This window comes from Bactrocera dorsalis, chromosome 2 (genome assembly GCF_023373825.1).
Source record: "Bactrocera dorsalis isolate Fly_Bdor chromosome 2, ASM2337382v1, whole genome shotgun sequence".
In the NCBI taxonomy this organism is placed as follows: Eukaryota; Metazoa; Arthropoda; class Insecta; order Diptera; family Tephritidae; genus Bactrocera; species Bactrocera dorsalis.
In genome coordinates this window covers 10,347,335-10,366,507 of record NC_064304.1, presented here as the reverse complement: position 1 = coordinate 10,366,507, position 19,173 = coordinate 10,347,335, and the positions used below count along the sequence as shown (strand labels likewise).

The 19,173-nt window shown below is 33.2% G+C and overlaps 1 protein-coding gene across 12 annotated transcripts in view; it reads right to left on the bottom strand.

Moving 5' to 3' along the window:
* Window positions 1–19,173, bottom strand: part of LOC105223646 (elongation of very long chain fatty acids protein AAEL008004) — a 118,127-nt gene that overhangs the window by 6,973 nt on the left and 91,981 nt on the right. For 8 of the 12 annotated variants that reach the window (XM_049449059.1, XM_049449064.1, XM_049449065.1 and 5 more), the window contains 7 exons: window positions 14,664–14,771; window positions 13,726–13,806; window positions 9,479–9,562; window positions 7,745–7,801; window positions 5,472–5,577; window positions 5,168–5,304; window positions 4,926–5,081 (listed from right to left, as the gene is read on the bottom strand). In XM_049449059.1, the coding sequence (XP_049305016.1) occupies window positions 4,926–5,081; window positions 5,168–5,304; window positions 5,472–5,577; window positions 7,745–7,801; window positions 9,479–9,562; window positions 13,726–13,806; window positions 14,664–14,771 (729 nt within the window). The remainder of the gene's footprint in view (window positions 1–4,925; window positions 5,082–5,167; window positions 5,305–5,471; window positions 5,578–7,744; window positions 7,802–9,478; window positions 9,563–13,725; window positions 13,807–14,663; window positions 14,772–19,173) is intronic. The other 4 variants (XM_011201408.4, XM_049449066.1, XM_049449067.1 and 1 more) reach the window with 2 other exon arrangements.

Below are 19,173 nucleotides of genomic sequence, written 5' to 3'. Positions count from 1 at the left end.
TATATACAATATTTTGTTTCTTTTCTTTTGATTTTCTTTCAGTTAAAAGGAAGATTTTTTTTAATTTTATTTTATTTGCAATCTGCCTTATTTACATTCAGCAAAATTAAGGCAATAATTATATACAAAAAGAGGAGTTTAAAAAATACAAACATTTGACGAGACATATTGTATATAAATCATGGAATTGTTTTATTGAGTATAGAATAAACTTAAAGAAGAAGCGCTGATCTACAAAAACCGCCCTACACGAAGCAGTAAATGTAATAGAGAAGTCATTACACATCAAATAATATACATTGGCAGCCTTTTAGGATAGAGAAGGAGCTTTTAAAAACATAAATATATCTCTAGACGACATGGTGGGCAGATGGATTCAATCGGTGCTTATAAATAGAATTATTATAGCATTTCACGGTTCAGTGATACGGGCAAGTTTTGTAAGCAGAGGGACTCCAGCTCAACAGAGGAGGAGTGAAAGCAATAGCTTGTGAGGATGGCATAGTATTAATGGTATCAGAGCTGTTTCCTTCCACAATCAGTGAGATTGAAAGAGTTTTGCGGAGATTACGTCTATGGGCCACGAGAACTGGACTAGATGTTAATCCTAGTAAGACGGAATTGATGTTATTCGCATATAAACTACCTCGATTACTTCCCGCACTCAAATTCTCTATTCCTACAGCAAAGTATTTGGGTGTCGAGGTAGATGCAAAACTGAATTGAAAAATTAATATTGAGAAACGCATTAGGCAAGCTTATATAGCATATTACACGTGCAAAAGGATACTCAGCAGAAATTGGAGCCAAAACCGAATATAGCCCTGTTAATGTATGCGACCGTCAATAGACCGGTTCTTACGTAAAGAGCATTGATTTGGTGGCGTAAAGTAGCACACTTTCTGCTCCCAAAAATTAGTAAATTATTTCGCTAACAAAAAAGCATTTTGTTCTGTTACTCAATGGATAGTGCGTTCAATCTTCTATCAAGATGAAATCTAAGAATTTGAAATTTAATTTGAAAATGTTAATAGCAGCCTCTTGTGGACAAGATCAGAAGCAACATCAAAACTATATTTGTGTATTTCTAACTAGAAATTAATATTTTATAATATATCAACTTCTTTTAAGGCGCTCAAAAACTTATCAAGACTTAATAAAAAGCGAAGTTGGACCTAGTGAAATCAGTTTAATTTAAGGTTCAAGGATTTCAAGGTAGTCTTCATGAACTCAAGGGATTCTATTAACAAGTTAAAGTTGTTAGATATTTCAGCAGATATCTCCAAAACATGCGTTCTGAACGCGTCAACTCTTATTATTAAGTACTCGCAAAAAAATGTTAGTGATTTTATAACATTTGGGCGAGACGAATATTTTAAGCTACTGTATAAGTATATCACAAATAACGCTCGTAGGTCATTTAAAAAAATTTGAACAGTATTTTTCATTAGGCCTAACAACTGATTTTTTTCTTATTTACATATATTAATTGCTATTCTAAAAAATCCAAAACTTCTGCAAAATTGAGTAAATTTCAAAGTAAAAGCCAACCTAAGAGATTCGTAGCAAAGAGAGCAATTAAACGGCAAGAGAGCGCGATATTTTCAAAGTAACACACGACTTCATAAAAATCTTTGTTTTTGCTCACTAACATTTGTTTGCATTAGCGTGGCTGTGCTATCACAGCGCTTTTACCTACACCCAGCTTTAATAGCTAGCTCTAGCGCTAATGATGCACAATATTAGCATCGTTTATTACGCGCCGAGATGAAGCTAAACATTCCACACATATTACGCTATGGGAATGATATTGAGAAACGACTGAGATCGCGGCGAGGTAGTCAAGTAGCCTAGTAACCGAGAAAGAAAACCGACAATGAAGAAACAGTAACATATAGCTATTTAGTAGCGAACCATGAAATTCATTGTTCAATTATGTAATAATCGAAACTTTCACTTGCATCACCAACGGCGGCGAGCAGCGAACGCCAAGCGGTGCGGTGCCAAGCGTCAACACCATCGTCATTGCCGTCATCAGCTACAACACCAGCGCTATTGTTGTCAACGTACAAAAACAAAGCCAATGTTTAACTTTTTTTTTGTATTTTTGATTTTTATTTCACGCTGGTTTTTGTATTGAGCTGTTCAATCTGTTCAATGCATTAGGAGGCGTTGCGGCTTTACGTTGCGCGCTGCCGTGATTTTGTAGTTTGTTTTTATTTCTTCTTCTTCATCATTTTTATTGTTCGATGTTGGCAATTATACTATGGTTTGGGTTATTTCCTTCAACTTGCATATCTCAGGTTTACTTGGTTAATATTTTTGCTTTGGTGCGTAAAGGAGCTGCGCTGACTCGTTTATTTATGAAGTTTGTCCGATATTTGTGTGTTATTATTTAATAAAAATGAAAATGAAAATTTTAAAGCTTAAACATATTGTCACTTAAATTAAAAATTAATTCAAAAATTAAAAATTAATTAGTTATAAATTTAATATTATTTTTTTTTATTTTTTTTTTTTATGATTGCTAAGCTCCCGATTTTGAACGGTTTTGAAAGAATCCAATTATATTAAAAATTAATTTAAAAAAATTAAAATTAATTATTTATACATTTAATTTTTTTTTGTATTTTCTTCATGATTGCTGAACCACAGATTTCAACCTTATTTGAAAAAAGTCAATTAAACTAAAAAACAATTTAAAAAAAATAATTAGTTATAAATATAATATTTCAATTTTTTTATGATTGCTAAACCTCAGATTTCGTTCTTTTTTGAAAGAAGTTAATTAAATAAAAATTAATTAAAAAAATTAAAACTTAATTTATTAATTTAATTAAATTAAAACTTAATTTATTAATTTAATTTTTTTTCATTATTGCTAAGCCCCAGATTTTGACTTTTTTAGAAATAATTTAATTAAATCACAAATTAATTAAAAAAATTAATTTAAAAAAATTGAAAATTAATTTTATAAATTTAATATTATTTTTTTTAGTATTTTTTTTATGATTGCTCAAGCCCAGCTTTCGTTAATTTTTGAAAGAATTCAAAATGTAAATTTAACTAATTAAGTATCGATTTGTTTTTTAAATAACTCCATCAAATAAGCTTGTGGAATTTTTTTCTAAGGTTGCCAACTGTGAAATTTCATACAAATATTTTCGATTTAATATTATTTAGCAATTTATTTTTACTTTACTTATTTTTCCCTTTTTTTATATTTGAATTTATTTATGACGAAATCTTAATATAAACTTTTTTCTGACAAATATCTTCGGAATATTTCTACATTTTTACAAAAACTAAAATTGACCGTTACTAATAATTTTTTTTTATCAATATTTTGATATAAGAATTAATTTTGTTCGTATACTCAAATATATGTATGCAGTAAAGCTCGATTAAAACTGCGTCCATATTTACGCTTGTATAGCGATTATGCGCTTTGGTTTGACTAGAGGGTGGCGAAGTGGAGTGAGCTCTTTTGGTTTTTACGCATTTAATCTGCTGAAGATTTTTGGCTTTTTTTTTAACAATTTTTTGAAAACTTGGAATCAAAGTAAAAATTTAAAGTAAAGTTCAAAAAAATAAACTTAAACATATATAAATTACTATTAAATGGAGTAGTTTGGATTCGAGCTACTTAATTGATGACGTTTAATGCTATAACGTGGTAAGGAACTAAGACAAGGTTCTAGAAAATTACTTTTTTTTCGTAGTGATGATTTCAAAGAAATATTAGTGAACGAAAAAAATAACTAAGAAAATAAATAAGAATATAACATAAATAAATATTTTTTGAGTTAGTACTAAGTTGTGCAGTGCTTGCGAGTAAGAAAAAAGCTAGTTTTACCATATATATACAGTCGAATCTCCTTAACTGTAAAGATTTTTGTCCTACTCTAAGATGAAAAATAAAATAAAATAAAATAAAAAAAGTAAATGAAATAACCCGTTCTATTATACTAATCTTAATCTTCGATAACTTTTATTTCACACAAATATTTATCGGTTTCAATTGACAACTTAGAACAGGTATTTTCATGAAAATATTTATAGATTTTTAGATAATTTTGTTGTGATTTCAACATATGTAAAAAGTGCTTATTGAATTTACCGATTTTTTATCGATATTTTTGTAATAGATTGCTAGATGGCCAAAGAATGTAATGTGATTATTTTGTATCGATAAATTTTTACAGAAAATATAAAATAAAGAGTGTTATCAAAATTTAAATTTGAAAAAAATATTTTTTTAGACTAATAAAATTTATACAAAGTTATCGAAAATGTAAAAGTCGATAATTTTTAAATATGTATATCACTATCGATTTTTACTGAAAATGCAAAAACTGAAATATATTTAAATTTTTAAGGCATTTAAAAAAATATACTAAATATTTAAAATCGATAAATTTTTACAGAAAATATAAAAATTACAACTTTCATTAAAATTTAAATTTTTAAAAATAAATTTGATTTTAGATAAAGCTATCGAAAATGTAAAAGTCTGTAAATGTGAAATATGTATGTATGTATATCGATATTGATTCTTACTGAAAATGTATAAGCTAAAATATTTATAAATATTTAAGCTATTTAAAATATACATATACATACATTTTTTATAAAAATATTTTTTATTAACTGGGAACAAAAAATCGAAGTATTGCCTTTGAAAAAAAAAAACAAACCATCAATATAATTCTATTTAAGAGGATTCAACTATATAAATGTAAGTAAAATATAAGTAATAATAATAAATAAACACTTAACATAATTTTCTACATTAATATGCATGACTATCAACTTTTCCTACAGGGTACAATGTGCTTAAAGCCAGTGCATAGTTGTGCTTGTAGTAGTGCCAATAGAACTACTAGTAGTAAGTAGTAGTAGCATGTTTTTAGGCGTTCACTTACCATGCGGCGACCCTTGTACGCGTTCTTGTAGAATTCATTGAACAAGAAGAAGAACATCACAGCGTGCATGCCGATCCACCAAACGAACGCCTTTGGATAGTTGCAATCGATGAAGAGCAATTGGAAGGCGTGCACCATGATCAGCACAAATTGAACCTGACGAAAGCGAGAGAAGAACACAAAATTAATATTTCTTTCCTTGGTTGCACATGTGTGTATGTGCGAGTAAATTGATACTTTACCATCTGCAGTGTGGTCAAGTACTTCTTCCACCACAAGTATTTCTGGAACTGTGGACCCATGGCCGAGAACATATAGTACGTATACATGACGATGTGCACGAATGTGTTGAGCAGACCAAAGAAAGTGCTGTGACCACCTGTATGAGGGGGGAAGAGCAGAGAGGGAAGAGTAAGTAAATATATATATGTTAAAGAGCGACCACAAACTTATGCAAGCGTGCAAGTTGGAGGTCAGTTTTGACGCTACACTTGACGTGCTACACATTTGACTATGTGTATGAGTGTGTGTGTGTGTTTTACGCACCTGGTGTGAACTTGACACCGAACCAGACAGACATCGGCATGCAGCCGTGATGTATGACATGCAGCGTCGTTACTTGGCTCGTCTTCTTGCGCAGCACAAAGAAGATCTGCAAACAAAAAAAATTAATTATAAGAAATGTAAATGAAATATTACAAACGTTGACAAGTTTTTAGTGATAAAGAATTTTATGTGCAGTATAATCATTCTTTGATCAAATATTCATAGTTTTTCAAATATAAATACTCAAAGAAAATAATCTTTCTCGTATTTTTTATGGTTTTCTAAAGTAACGTTTTATGACACAAGCTTTTATTTCATTTAAATACGCGAATTCGTACGAAATACAATTTAAAAAATATGCATTTTTATGACCCGATCGATCTAGTAATTATCGATTTTATATGTCACGTCTTCACAAACAAAACGCGACCACCCAAACTTAACTTTGAAATTTATTATTCCGAACACCAAAATACTAGCATCCACTAAAAAAGATATAAATTTGAAGTGTTTTAACAACCAACGAATCGATAAATAGAATTGCAGCGAAGCCAAATAAATCACTTGCAGTGATAACTGTACATGCCGTACAATAACTTCGACTTAATTAGCATTTCACTCAAGAATCGCACAACAAATCGTAAAAATGCCACTGTGCATTTGCATGCGTTGGTAGTCAGCGTCCAGAGCCAAAGCAAATTTATGCAATATTTATACATAAATAGAAACTCATGAAGGCAACGTACGGCTATTTGCGAAATTTATGCAAATTTTTATTTTGAAACACACAAGTTTGTAGGAGTAAAGAAACAAGTCATTGTTAATGAAGCGACTAACACCTGCGTTATTAATGACCAACTGAGCAGTAGTAGTAGTTCGAGGTGCTCCAAAGACAAAAAATAAAACTAGAATGGGGTCTGAAATTTTCGAATTAAAAGCGAACGTAAACATTTTTGACTGCATTCTGCGGATGCCAAAGCGATGTGTGCTGTTTTGCGATTTCCTTTTCAAGTGCGAGCACGATAATGTGGCTGTGCAAACGGTTAAGGTAACTTAAGTCGACTTGTGCTAAATGTGTGTTTTGAATGCTAGGGAAAAAACTGGGCATATGTTTTATCCATATTTTTATACGGTAAACAGGGATTCGTGACGTCAGATCGGACAACTATATCACACCATACAACCGTTGTTAAATTGTTGTTAAATTTGTTTAACTTTGCCTTAAAATTGGTCTTTTAGGCAAAGTTGTTCATAACGATCTGTAGAGTATTTCCGAAATTTTATGGTAAAAAATCGATTCACTATACTGTTCTTAGTATATGTATGAACTGGTCTTTCACTTTTTGAGATATAGTTATGAAATTCTGTTACCAAGAAATTGTCCTTTTGTCGGAACAGCCAATGAAAAAATCAAATTTTTTTAATGTCGAATTAAATTCTAAACACCTATAGAATATTATCTTAAATTTTCAAGTTGATCCGAGTAATAGTTTCGGAGATGCAGACTTGATAACTCGTGCGCTAGAGAGAGAGAGAGAGCTGGGCTAAGTGCACCGTTTTTAAAGGCGTTTTTCTCGAAACTTTCTTTTTGAAGTCGGTTGGCAAGATTTCTCGAGAACTACTCAACCGATCTGCATGAAATTTTGCACAGGCCAATTCTCAAAGGCTTGGAGGAAGGACTTTTTTTCGATTAAAACTATTTGATAAAAAAAATGTCGCGAAATCTTAACTGAAATTTTATTTTGTTTTTTGTAAAAATATCGGGCGAAAATACGATTTCAATTTTTTTTTTCTTCGTCCAAGTTCGAAGTTAAGGTTTTAACTAAAAATCGTATTTTTTCACCTGAGATGATCTTGTAAGGAGTTATCCTGCTAATGCGGTTGCATTTTTTTCCGAGGATTCATTGGAAATGGAAATTTCCGAAAATTCCACAATTTCTGTGTTAATAGTGTAGGTTTATAACAATAAAAAATTCTAATAAAATATTTGATTATTTGTGAGAAAAAAATTGTTGAAAAAATGCTTTTTTTAGCCGAGAAAACCCATGTAACCCCTTAAAGTTTCAGTTCTAGTCGAAGCCATTGGGATATCTATACCTTCGAACATTATTTGTATTTTGACTATTCTCGAATAGTTGAAGTTTAAAAATTAAAAAAAAAATAAATTTAGAATTTCTAGATTAGAATACCCGTTATACAAACATAAAGACATATTTTAAAAATATTTTTTTTTTATAATTTAAGCACTATAATATATATATAGCAGTACTTACCGTGTCCATGAACTCAGTGAATTTGGAGAAGTAGTACCACCAACACGCGTGAACCATCTATATAAACATTTTATTTATACGCAGGTGAGTAAAAGAAAAATATTTATTAGTTTATATAACAAACAAAATTGTCAAGCATAAAACATTAAAATTTTTCAATACTTAAAATATTAAAACTTTAAAATGTATTTAATTGGTCAACGTTATAACAAAATGCAAACAATATTAAATATTCATTCCAATAAATTAAAGTTTTTTACTTCGTTTTTGTTGTTGTAAATTTAATGTCGGAAACTATTTTTACATAGCAAAGCTAAAAATATATTTTTCTAACTTTTTTTGTCAATTTGTTTTTGTGTATTTCGTATAAACTCATTCCTGTGGGAATTTAGGGTACTGCGGCTCTCTCGAAATAATTGTGTGTATATACATTTTTTGTGGTGAGTATAAAACCAGTTACCCATTAAATTATAGTCAGTATATACATATATACTTCTAACTGTTTTTTTTACAAAGCCAAGTTCACCAGTATTTTTTATGTGACGTCTTAACCCATAAATATTGTGCTTAAACCAAAATTATTGAGTATTTAACCGATTAGGCATATGCATGTACATATATATATACAGTTAAATGTTTACAAAATATAAGCAAAAAACAAAAATATTTTATGCTGGCAACATTTCATTTGAAAGCGTTTAAGATTAAGTGATTTTTCGATTTTTTATTTTATTAAAATAAAATTTAAATATAATATTTATAGCTAGGTGACAGAAGCTCATTAAGCATGTGAAAGCTCATATACCCTGCGAAAGCTCTGACCAAAAATTGAGCGATAAAAGCTCATATAAAAACGTCATAAAGCTTTGACCAAAGCTTGAGCAATAAAAGCTTATATAAAAACGTCATAAAGCTTTGACCAAAGCTTGAGCGATAAAAGCTCATATACCAACATAATAGCATTGTTTAGAGAAAGAGTTTCTTAGACGACCGCTAATGACTTAGAAGACATATGTATACATACTCTTAATAAATAAAATTCAAGGGCCAGTAATTCTAAATATCTTATAGTACCGAATTGGAAGTGAAAACTCAAAGCTTTCTTGTATAAAGATAAAAACTCTTAATCAATGAAACTCAGGAGCCAGGGATTTTAAATATATTATAGTACCGAATTGCAAATGAAAGCTCAAAGCTCTCCTTAATAGAGCTTTTATTTTAAGTATCTTCATAAAATCTCTGAAAAAAATGTTCTTGAACTGAAAGCTCAAAGCTTACTCCTTACTAGAGCTTTTCTTTTAACTATCTTTCTTCATAACAACTATGAAAAAATTGTTCCTAAAATAGTTTTCAATACTCAAACGCTTTCAACGTGACATGCGATTATTTAGAAAAAAAATCAAAATAAAATTATTTAAAAAGCTTCCCAATTATATAAGTACGCCAAATAAATACTTTAAATATTAGTGACTTTTTGAGAAAAGAGATTGTACATTTTATGCTTAAGAGATAACAAACTTTATAAACTAATATTAAATAACTTTACAAAATACGCGTAAATAAATAAATTAGTGTCAACAATTTGGGAATGCAGGAAACTTTGGGTGTGTTTCATAGGTGCATACAACATTTCAAAAAATAATTTTTCGTGTTTTTCTTAACATTTTACTCGGATGCAACTAACAATACTCATAATCAATAATATTTTTGCTTTTTTTTTGTTTTAACACATACCCTTAACGTTCTAGGGTTATTACTATAATCGACTGGCTGACATCGGAAGTTATAATGCCCCGTTAGCCAACCGGAAAATGCTATCTGTAAAGGTAGAGAAAGATTTTTTGTGTTTTGTTGATTTTGTTTTTTTTTTCATCCAATTTGTATGAGCAATTGATATTTCGGTTTGCACTCTTCTTGGCGTGTAGAGCTTTTCGAAATTCATGCGCTTGTTTCTAGTGGTATGTTTATGAATATTTCGAGAACTTGCGAAGCGATTTTGAATTTTGAAACCTGCATCAAACGAAAGGAGAAACGAATTTTCTCTGCACAGAACTTCTATATAAAATATTTACACTGGAAAAGTTGGATAGGGGCGATAGAGTATGGAAAGTGTGGGAGTGCTTTGGGTTGCTGTTAGTGGGAGGGAAAGATAAGCTGCCGTGCCCAACTACCGAACGGTAGTCAGACATGTGGATTTATGTAATACATACATTTAACGTATATACTCGTACTTATATAGAGAAAATATTGATAAATAAATAAGGTAATCATTCAACTACAGACTCTATGTAGACTCTTTGTGACTTCTATGTAAAAGAAGAAAAGAAGAATTACAATAACACTTACAATGAAATATCGTCTAAATGATGAACATAGTTATGGAGCTTATGATTACTGAAATTATCGATAATGCTTTTACAATTTTACTATTACTAAGTACTTTCATAAAGAAAAATTATTATTTGGAGCTCGTAAATAATGTCGCTCTATCATACGTAAGCTAACAAAATAAGCTAACCTTTAACTAACCTTAAAAGTATATATCTCATTTTATTGCAAGTGAGCGCAAAAGAACCTTTAAACAGCACAACATTGCACCAAAACAACTGTTGTTTCGTGTTTCGAGTGAAGTTGGCTGCGGTTAGATATTATATTTAGAAAAAGGATTTTATGTAGTGAGTTACAAATAGCAGATTTTTCAGTCAGCGGAATTTCGATATAAGACTTTAGTATTTATCGTGTTTTAATTCCTTTCGTCGTTTTGCTGTGTATTCTTTTGTCGCTCGCTTACAAGATAACGAGTACTCGCATAAAGTCATTAAAAATATTCGTGACAGTTTGCTAAATTCATGGATAACTTAATAGTAAGGATAATACTAGGACATATATAGTATGTAGATCATATTTTTTCTTATTATTGGTTTCCAGAAATACTTCATAGAGGTGAATTTATGTCTTCTTAATTTATATGCACTCTTATAAGTTTAACACACATATATAGTTATGCATGAATTTTAAATTATTAATTATAGTTAAAATGCTTTCTACACACATTTAACAAGAAATTACTGGTTGTGAAAATCTACTTTTATATTGTAGTTATAAAAAATACACATATACTAAGCTACTTCTAGGATGAAAAATGGTTGTGAGGTCGCGTTGATTTATAGTTCAGTGCTGGAAAATATAATTTCATAAAATTTTTTTAAGTTAAAAATTTAAAATAATAAATCATATTAGTATCTAAATATATTAAATGTATATTAAATCTTATATGATTTTTATTTTTAATTCAGTATTTTTTCAAGTTTTATTATCACTTGCAAGTCAGAAAAAATAAAATTTGTTGATGTATATTTATAGAAATTAATCCATACTGATGAGTTCAAACGAGATAATCGAGTAGGAGATGGTGCCTCTTGAGCAAAATTAGACACCAAAATCGCCTTCCGTCTACTAGACCAATGTAGTGTGATTCAAACGGAGATCCTTCGATTTTTGAGGAGCAAGTGGCTTTGAAATCACTAAGGCTTTCGTATAACATAGTGAAGGAATACCTTTAGGAATATCTCTTAGTCGGAACGGACGCGCATTTTTTCTCCGGCCAAGGACTGTCAACTCGGCAGAATTCTACGGCTACAACATAAAGTACAACGTCTTAGTGGATTTAACAATCTATTTCAAGATAAACTTGTAATGATTTCTAGGACATAGTGATATTCTTGGTAACAGTAAACAGATGAACTCCCCACACTACATTTAGCTCTGGCCACTTGTAGATATTTAATCGACAAACATGCTATAAATATAGCAGAATCAATACTTAGCTTGTTCAACAATCAGGCAAACGTGGTATGATTAGTATATGGGTCGCACATGCAGACTATAGAAATTCAAAAGGAATGACATAAAAACTCCAGTAGGAGTACCAACAGGTCTCTGTCAGTAGGAATGCCGCATAATGCAATAGGAATACTAGGTCACTGTCAGTAGACTAGGAATACAAGTATATGGCATGGTTATTGTTGAAGCTCTCAGGGGGTAGAAGAATGTAATGCGCATATTAATGATACGAATCCCAACGATGGGTCGAGGGATATTTCAGAGGTCGCATAGATAAAACGTATTGTGTTGATGAACATCATTCGAAATATGAGGTGGTTCAAAAAGACAACAATAGAGTATGGGGATCTAAGTTCCTGTGGTTTCACAATGGGCCTCCCAAACGCCTAGGTGTGTGGTCAGAAAGCCCCTCTACCTATCTATCTATAAAATCCAATGAACTTTAATAAACAGTGATAAAATTTTAGATTCCCTTGATCCAACAACAGACTTCCAGAGTACCTCCAAAAAAAGGTGGCTGGCGGTTAAGACAATTTTTGACAAAATGGCGGCTGGAAAATTTTATTTTGTGAAAAAATTACACTTCAGAGCCTAATAAATATATCTAAGATAGACGTTTGAAAATTTCAAGTGCTTTTGTTTCGGAGAAATTTTCTTTATCGTCTCCGAAAATAGCCTTAAGAGTTTAAAGTTTTGTAAAACGATTACTGTTAGTAAGTTAAAAAAAAATTCTTACAAATCGCTCAAACTTTTCTCTAAAACTGTTTGCCGTATACGCTTTGTAATTTTCGGAGGATGTTCTCAATTATAGGTAAGTATATTCGATATAATATGCTGGACGTGGTCTATTCGGTCGAATATTATCCAATAATGAATGCTGGGTCTCAAGATCAAAAAAACGGCTATTAAAAAAAGTACCTCTACTTGGAGCATCTATCATATATGCAAAATTGAATCTTTGAAATTCACAAGTGGACTTACACTCCTATTATTTTCTAAATTAGAAATTATATAATCTTAATAATTAAAATTTTTTTTTAAATTGTAAAAATTTTGAAAAAAAGTTTGTATATTAAAATTAATTCTAAATTAGATTATTATTATAACCTTAATATTTTTTTTTTTTTTGAATTTTTAAAAATTAATTATTAATTTTAAAAATAAATATTGCGTACCCAAAATATATAATAGCATTTTTTCAAAAAAACATATTTACATTTACAATTTTTTTTTTTAACCCTCTAAACCACCCTAATATAATAATAAGTAATAATTTTTATGCTTTTTACTTACATTATTTACATAAAATTTTCTGATTTTCAAAAATTTTTCCAGCAATGAAATTATAGCAAAGTAATAATAATATTAGCTAAGTTCTACACACTAAAAATGATATGCGAAAATTAAGAAAAAAACCGATGATAAGGAAAGGCATAAAAATATATATTTATGAATGAAAATTTAAAAAATAATACTGAAAAGAAGAGAAAACAGCGCAGCACTGTAGAATTAAAGATTTACTTAAAGCTAACGGTTATAATTTAGCTTTTGGCGGCAGCTAAAGCATATGCAGCGTTTGTTTGCTTTACGCAGCGTGATTAATAAGCAGCTGCTGAGCTGCAACAAATTGCACTAAACTTTTTAGCAGCTTTAAGCGAATCCTGATGAAGCACGAAGCGCAACTGGCGAATGATTTCGATGATGATTTACTGCAAACTACTTTTACACATATATTTACTAGTTATACATATGCGTTACTACTGGTGGCACATACATACATATGTGATGGTTGAAGATATGTATATAAATATGCAGATGAAGATGAGTTTAGATGCGCTGATGCAGCTACAAATGCGCAGTTTGATTATATAGATTTATGCTTTTTGCTAACTAATTGTAAAAGATCGAGTGGAGCGCAGTGTATTTAACTATTTTAAAACGCGAAGGCAGATTTTTAAAGTATTTTTTTTTTTTATCGGACTTCGAGTTGTCTGTATTTGCGTTTCACTGTTGTTATTATTGTTTTCTCACGCTATCATAATAGTAAAATTTTCATTATTATTGTTTTTTTTGTTTTGTTGTTATATAGTTTTCGGTTCATTAGACAGTCCAGTTTTAGCATTCGCTTAAACACTTACACGCTTCGTAGTGGGATCATCGCTATAATCCACCGGCTGACATCTAAAGCTGTAATGACCCCACCAGCCGCCCATTAAACACTAAAAAAATATACATTTCGCAAGTAACAGAAAAAGAGAAATATTTCATTTTTAATAAAAAAATGTACTAAGCACTAAACAAAAATTGCAAAATTAAATATACAAAGCTTTTAGTTGATTGGGCAAAATAAAAAATACGTTTTTTTTCAACTACCAAAATGGAAACGGCATTAAAGGAGCAAAAAAAGGTGAGGGCGGTAAGGTAGCAGAAGCGCGCATGTTACACTAGCATATACTGTACATATTTTGATAAAAGGCAACGGTACTTGAGCAGTACATGCGTATGCGCGGTTGTGTGGGTTTGGGGCTTTCAGATAGAGGTTGTGGTGGGTGGGATGTGGTATGCGGGTGTGTATAAAAATTAACTTCATAAAAAATAAAATAATAACATATTTTGATTACATGTAAGTTTGTATGTTAGTATGGATGAATGAACATGTGTGTGTGTAAGTAATGTGTGGATAGTATGCGCTTGTCACGTGTACATATATACATAGAAGTTATATATATAGAGAAGTATATATTTGCTTTTGGAATTCATTTTCGTTGCACATATGTAGGCGCAAGTGTATGTGCTTCGATGTACATATGTATGCTTAACGGCAAAATCCTTCGCATGTCCTTGAAATGCATCGCAAACTCACTGTCACAGTTGCCGGTGTGACAGCTCGACACAATGTTAGCTTAGAGTTCATCTCGCCGTCACAACGTTAGTTCGAGTTTGTGCGATGCAATAAATGATTGATGGGTGGTTGTATGATTTATTTCTTTTTTTATTATTTTTTTCTTTTTTTAGTTGATTTTTTTGTCGGTTGATCCGCCAATGACCACCAGATGAGCCCATTTATGATACATACCTCGTAAAACAGCCATGCACTAAATATCACTTGTGCTGCATTATAGATTATCAGTGTGTTTTGTAACTGGAATGGTTTACGATTCTCCATTAATCGTGGGCCAAGCACCTGCAAAGAGATAAGCGGTCGTAAAAGGTTTAATGTTGGCGGATTTTTGTTTGCTGTAGGCAGGCACGTAGCCAGGGGGGGGGGGCTAGAGGGCTGAAGCCCCCCCCGAAATAAGGAAATTTTTTAAATAAATCGCAAATAAAAAGGATTTATCACTGACTGAATCTTTTGAAACTCTTATACACAACTCAGCTCAAACCTATAACAGTCGTACGCAACTACACTAGACGGTGACTGAAAACTTATCAAAAGTCATACTTAAGCGTTGTACAGATCTCCATCTTGATATGGCAAAGTTGGTTGGACAGGGATATGACGGAGCAGCAAACATGTCAGGGCATTTAAGTGGAGTGCAAACCAGGATAAGACAACTGTATCCAAAAGCACGTTCAATACGGAACTGCCTTGGTATTGTCAATGAAATAGAAAATTTATTTAGAAACCATTCAAATGCAAACATAACTTTCCAGGACGTTATACAGAAGCACGCACAGAAAGCAAAAAAAGACGACTTGTTCGCCTTTGTGAAACAAGGTTTATAGAAAGGCATGAAAGCATTATAAGCTTTGTGGAGCTTTTCAAATTCATTGTACTAAGTTTGGAAATAATTTCGAGTAAGACATGGTCCATTTCGTCTAAAGCATCAGCCTTCTTAGCAGCGGTAGAGAAAAGCGATTTTTTGCTTAGTCTATTCGTCTGTGAGCAATTGTTCAGCTTAACGCTGCCACTGTCTGTGCAACTCCAAGAAAAATCTATGGATTTTGTATCAGCAGTGAACCGAGCCAAAGAATTAATAAGAACTCTGCACCAGATAAGAGAAACAGGGGAATCAACATGCTAATGTTAAAGCATCTAGGCTCGACGGAAGTAAAATATCTCACCAAGGTCCTCAACCTGTCGCTCACCACTATTCAAATACCCGATGTGTGGAAAGTCGGAAGAGTGGTCCCACTACTGAAACCTGGGAAACCCGCCAACAAAGGGGAATCTTATCGACCGATAACTCTCCTCTCCCCACCTTCACTTACCACCTGAGCCTAGCCAGCCACCAGCATAGTTTCCGCAAAGTGCACAGCACCACCACAGCACTTAGCGTCATAAACGCCCAGATAGTTCGTGGCCTCAACCAGAAACCACCCTGCGAAAGAACGATCCTCGTAGCGTTGGACCTGTCAAAAGCTTTTGACACGGTCAACCACACAACGCTACTGCAGGACATTGAAAAAACCACTCTCCCTCCAGGGCTTAAGAGGTGGACCATGAACTATCTGAACGGTCGTCAGTTATCCGTACTATTTCGAGGTGAAACATCTAAACTTAGAAGAATTAAACAGGGGGTTCCGCAGGGTGGTGTCTTCTCCCCGTTACTGTTTAATTTCTCTATCTCGAAACTTCCTCAACCACCAGAGGAGGTCTCCATAACCTCGTACGCTGATGACTGCACGATATTGACGTCGGGCAATGGAATCGATGGCATGTGTTCGAAAGTGAACAGCTACCTCTCCGACCTTTCTCGTTTCCTCACTGCACGGAATCTCCAACTTTCCCCCACCAAATCCACAGCGACCATATTCACAAACTGGACGAAGGAGTATAGACTTGAGCTTGATATTGCAGTCGACGGCGTCAAAATTCCGACTGTCAATAACCCAGAAAAATTTTTAGGCGTAACCCTTGATAGTCTATGCTCCTTCTCTCTCCATACGACCACGATTATCGCCAAAGTACAGAGCCGCAACAAGATCCTCAAGTCGCTAGCCGGCAGCACATGGAAAGAAGATAAAGAAACGTTGTTGGCAACACATAAGGCAATAGGCCGGCCGGTCTTTAACTACGCAGCACCGATATGGTCGCCTGGATGCAGTGGCACGCAGATGAGGAAACTACAGACCTGCCAGAACACAGCACTCCGGACTACGACGGGATGTCTCTTGATGTCTCCCATCGAACACCTCCATAGTGAGACGCGCATGCTTCTTGTAAAGGAGCACAATGAACTCCTCTCCAGGCAGTTCCTGCTGGGTGGTTTTCCGTAGGAATCGCCCTTGCAGCCATCTGCTTGGAGCGGAGCCGCCTCCAAGGAGCATCAAGAGGTCATTCCTCGACTACGTCGACGACATCGTACAGTACGCCGACCGCACTTCGGACGCTACAGACTTCAGACAGGCACTGACCGCCATTCACAGTGGAGCCATTAACACCTTCACCGACTCCCTTCCCGTGAATGGGGTTCTTGGAGTCAAAGCACCACCTATTGCAGATGAAGAGCTCCAGTTGCCGCGAGAAACGCGAGTGACCCTAGCGCAACTTCGTTCTGGGTACTGTAGCAGGTTAAACTCCTACTTATCCAGAATCGACCCGACATTAGGTATTAATGTATGTCCTGCATGCAACGAGTCTCCGCATGACACTGGCGAATCCTCTTTGCATGCCCCACAAACCCACCCATCTAACACCCTCTTCCCTTTGATCCGACCCCGTCGAAACAGCACGTTTCTTGGGCCTTACCGATAGATGATCTCGACGACAACACAAACAACCCTTACCATCCTAACGGGGATTAGCTAACCGTTAAAACAACAAACTACAACAGAAACAGCGGATGGTTTTTTCAACGATATTTTTCCAAACAGCATCACAAATGTCTAAAGATCTTTTTGACACTTCGCGTCAAACTACTCGTGCTAATCCACCTTGCACAAACCCCTGAAAGCCACTTCAGAGTTACAATATTTATTCCATGCGTTGATGCTCTGATTCAAAAGATGACAGAACGTTTATTAGTGAATGAGGATATACTCTCGTCATTTCAAATTCTACTCCCAGGTTTTGCTGCAATTGATAATGCCGAAGAATTAAAAAATTTAACTATTTACTTCGAGGAGCAAATATCAATGACAGCATTAAAATCAGAGTATCGATTGTGGTGTGCCAGCTTATCAACAATAGATCCAACCATAGAAGTGTTGAAATTACTGCAACATTGCGATGCAACGTATTTTAAAAATATTCACTACCTGCTTACAATTGTAGCAACTCTTCCAATGACGACCGCTTCCGTTGAAAAGAAACTTTTTCAAACTATAAAAGAATAAAAACTTTACCACGCAGTGTGATGGGCAATGAGCGGCTGAGTGCACTTGCTGTTATTGCAGTGCACTGGGATATTAAAATAGATCCAGATGAAGTAATTAATGATATGGCAAACAAGAAGAAAAGAAAAATATTACTTATTTAAGTTACAACTACCAAATCATTTAAGTAATATGTATATGAATTTATATCGTTTTTTTTAATAAACAGAAAATTTAAAGTTTATACATATATGTTTTTACTTCAGCCCCCCCGAAATGAAAAGCTGGCTACGGGCCTGGCTGTAGGCATAAATATGTCTATGCTGCTGTCAAGAGACCTGTCACATACAATATTAGTTGGTAATAAATATAAATTTTAGTCAATATGTAATAATATATGAAGTAATCCCTTATATAGCTACACTCCAGTAGGTGTAGTTAGATATTGTGTTTATGTGATAAGCTTGAACCCTATAAGCAATCTACTGTTATTCCTTTAGTATATGTAACTGTCTTTGATTTACGAAACGTTGTATAGTAGCGAATCGAACAAACTACTGGTATAACTCAGAAAAATAGAAAGAAATAAAAATATTATAACAAGTGGTGTGTACATATGCACATACTCTTTTGGATCTTGCATAATCAATGGTCTATCTCATATTATCTTGGATAGTCGAAAAAGTCTTTTCGTATTTTGTTAATAGATGTCGTTGCAGTCGTATATCTTTACCAATCACATTGTCTCAACCATATAGTGGTGGAAAGGTGATTTTAAGCTTCATTTAACCAAAAAAAAAATTAAATTCGTGGAAGTTGAAAAAAGTAACTGCTGTTCAAAACTAAGTAAAAATAATGAAGAAATCCGCTATATTTTGAAATTTTAGTATAAAAAAGGGAAGAATGCCACACAAGCCACCAATGAAATTTGTGAAGTTTATGGAGACGATGCTATATCGGTTCGTGTAGCACAACAATGGTTCGTGCGCTTCTGTTCCGGAGATTTCGAGGTGAAAGATGCACCTCTCTCTGGTGGACTAATCGTTGAAAAAGTCGATGAAATAAAGATTGACCAGGAACGTCACAAAAACAGCCATGACATCGCTAAGGAACTTAACATTCATCATCGACATCGAATGGTTTTGAACCATTTAAAAAAACAGCTGGCTTCAAAAAGAAGCTCGATGTTTGGGTACCACATGAATTATTTGTGAAAAATTTAATGCATCGAATTAACATCTGCGATTCTTTGCTGAAACAATGAATGAAATCGTATGATTCTGAAGCGAATAGTAATAGGAGACGAAAAGTGGATCAAATACGACAAT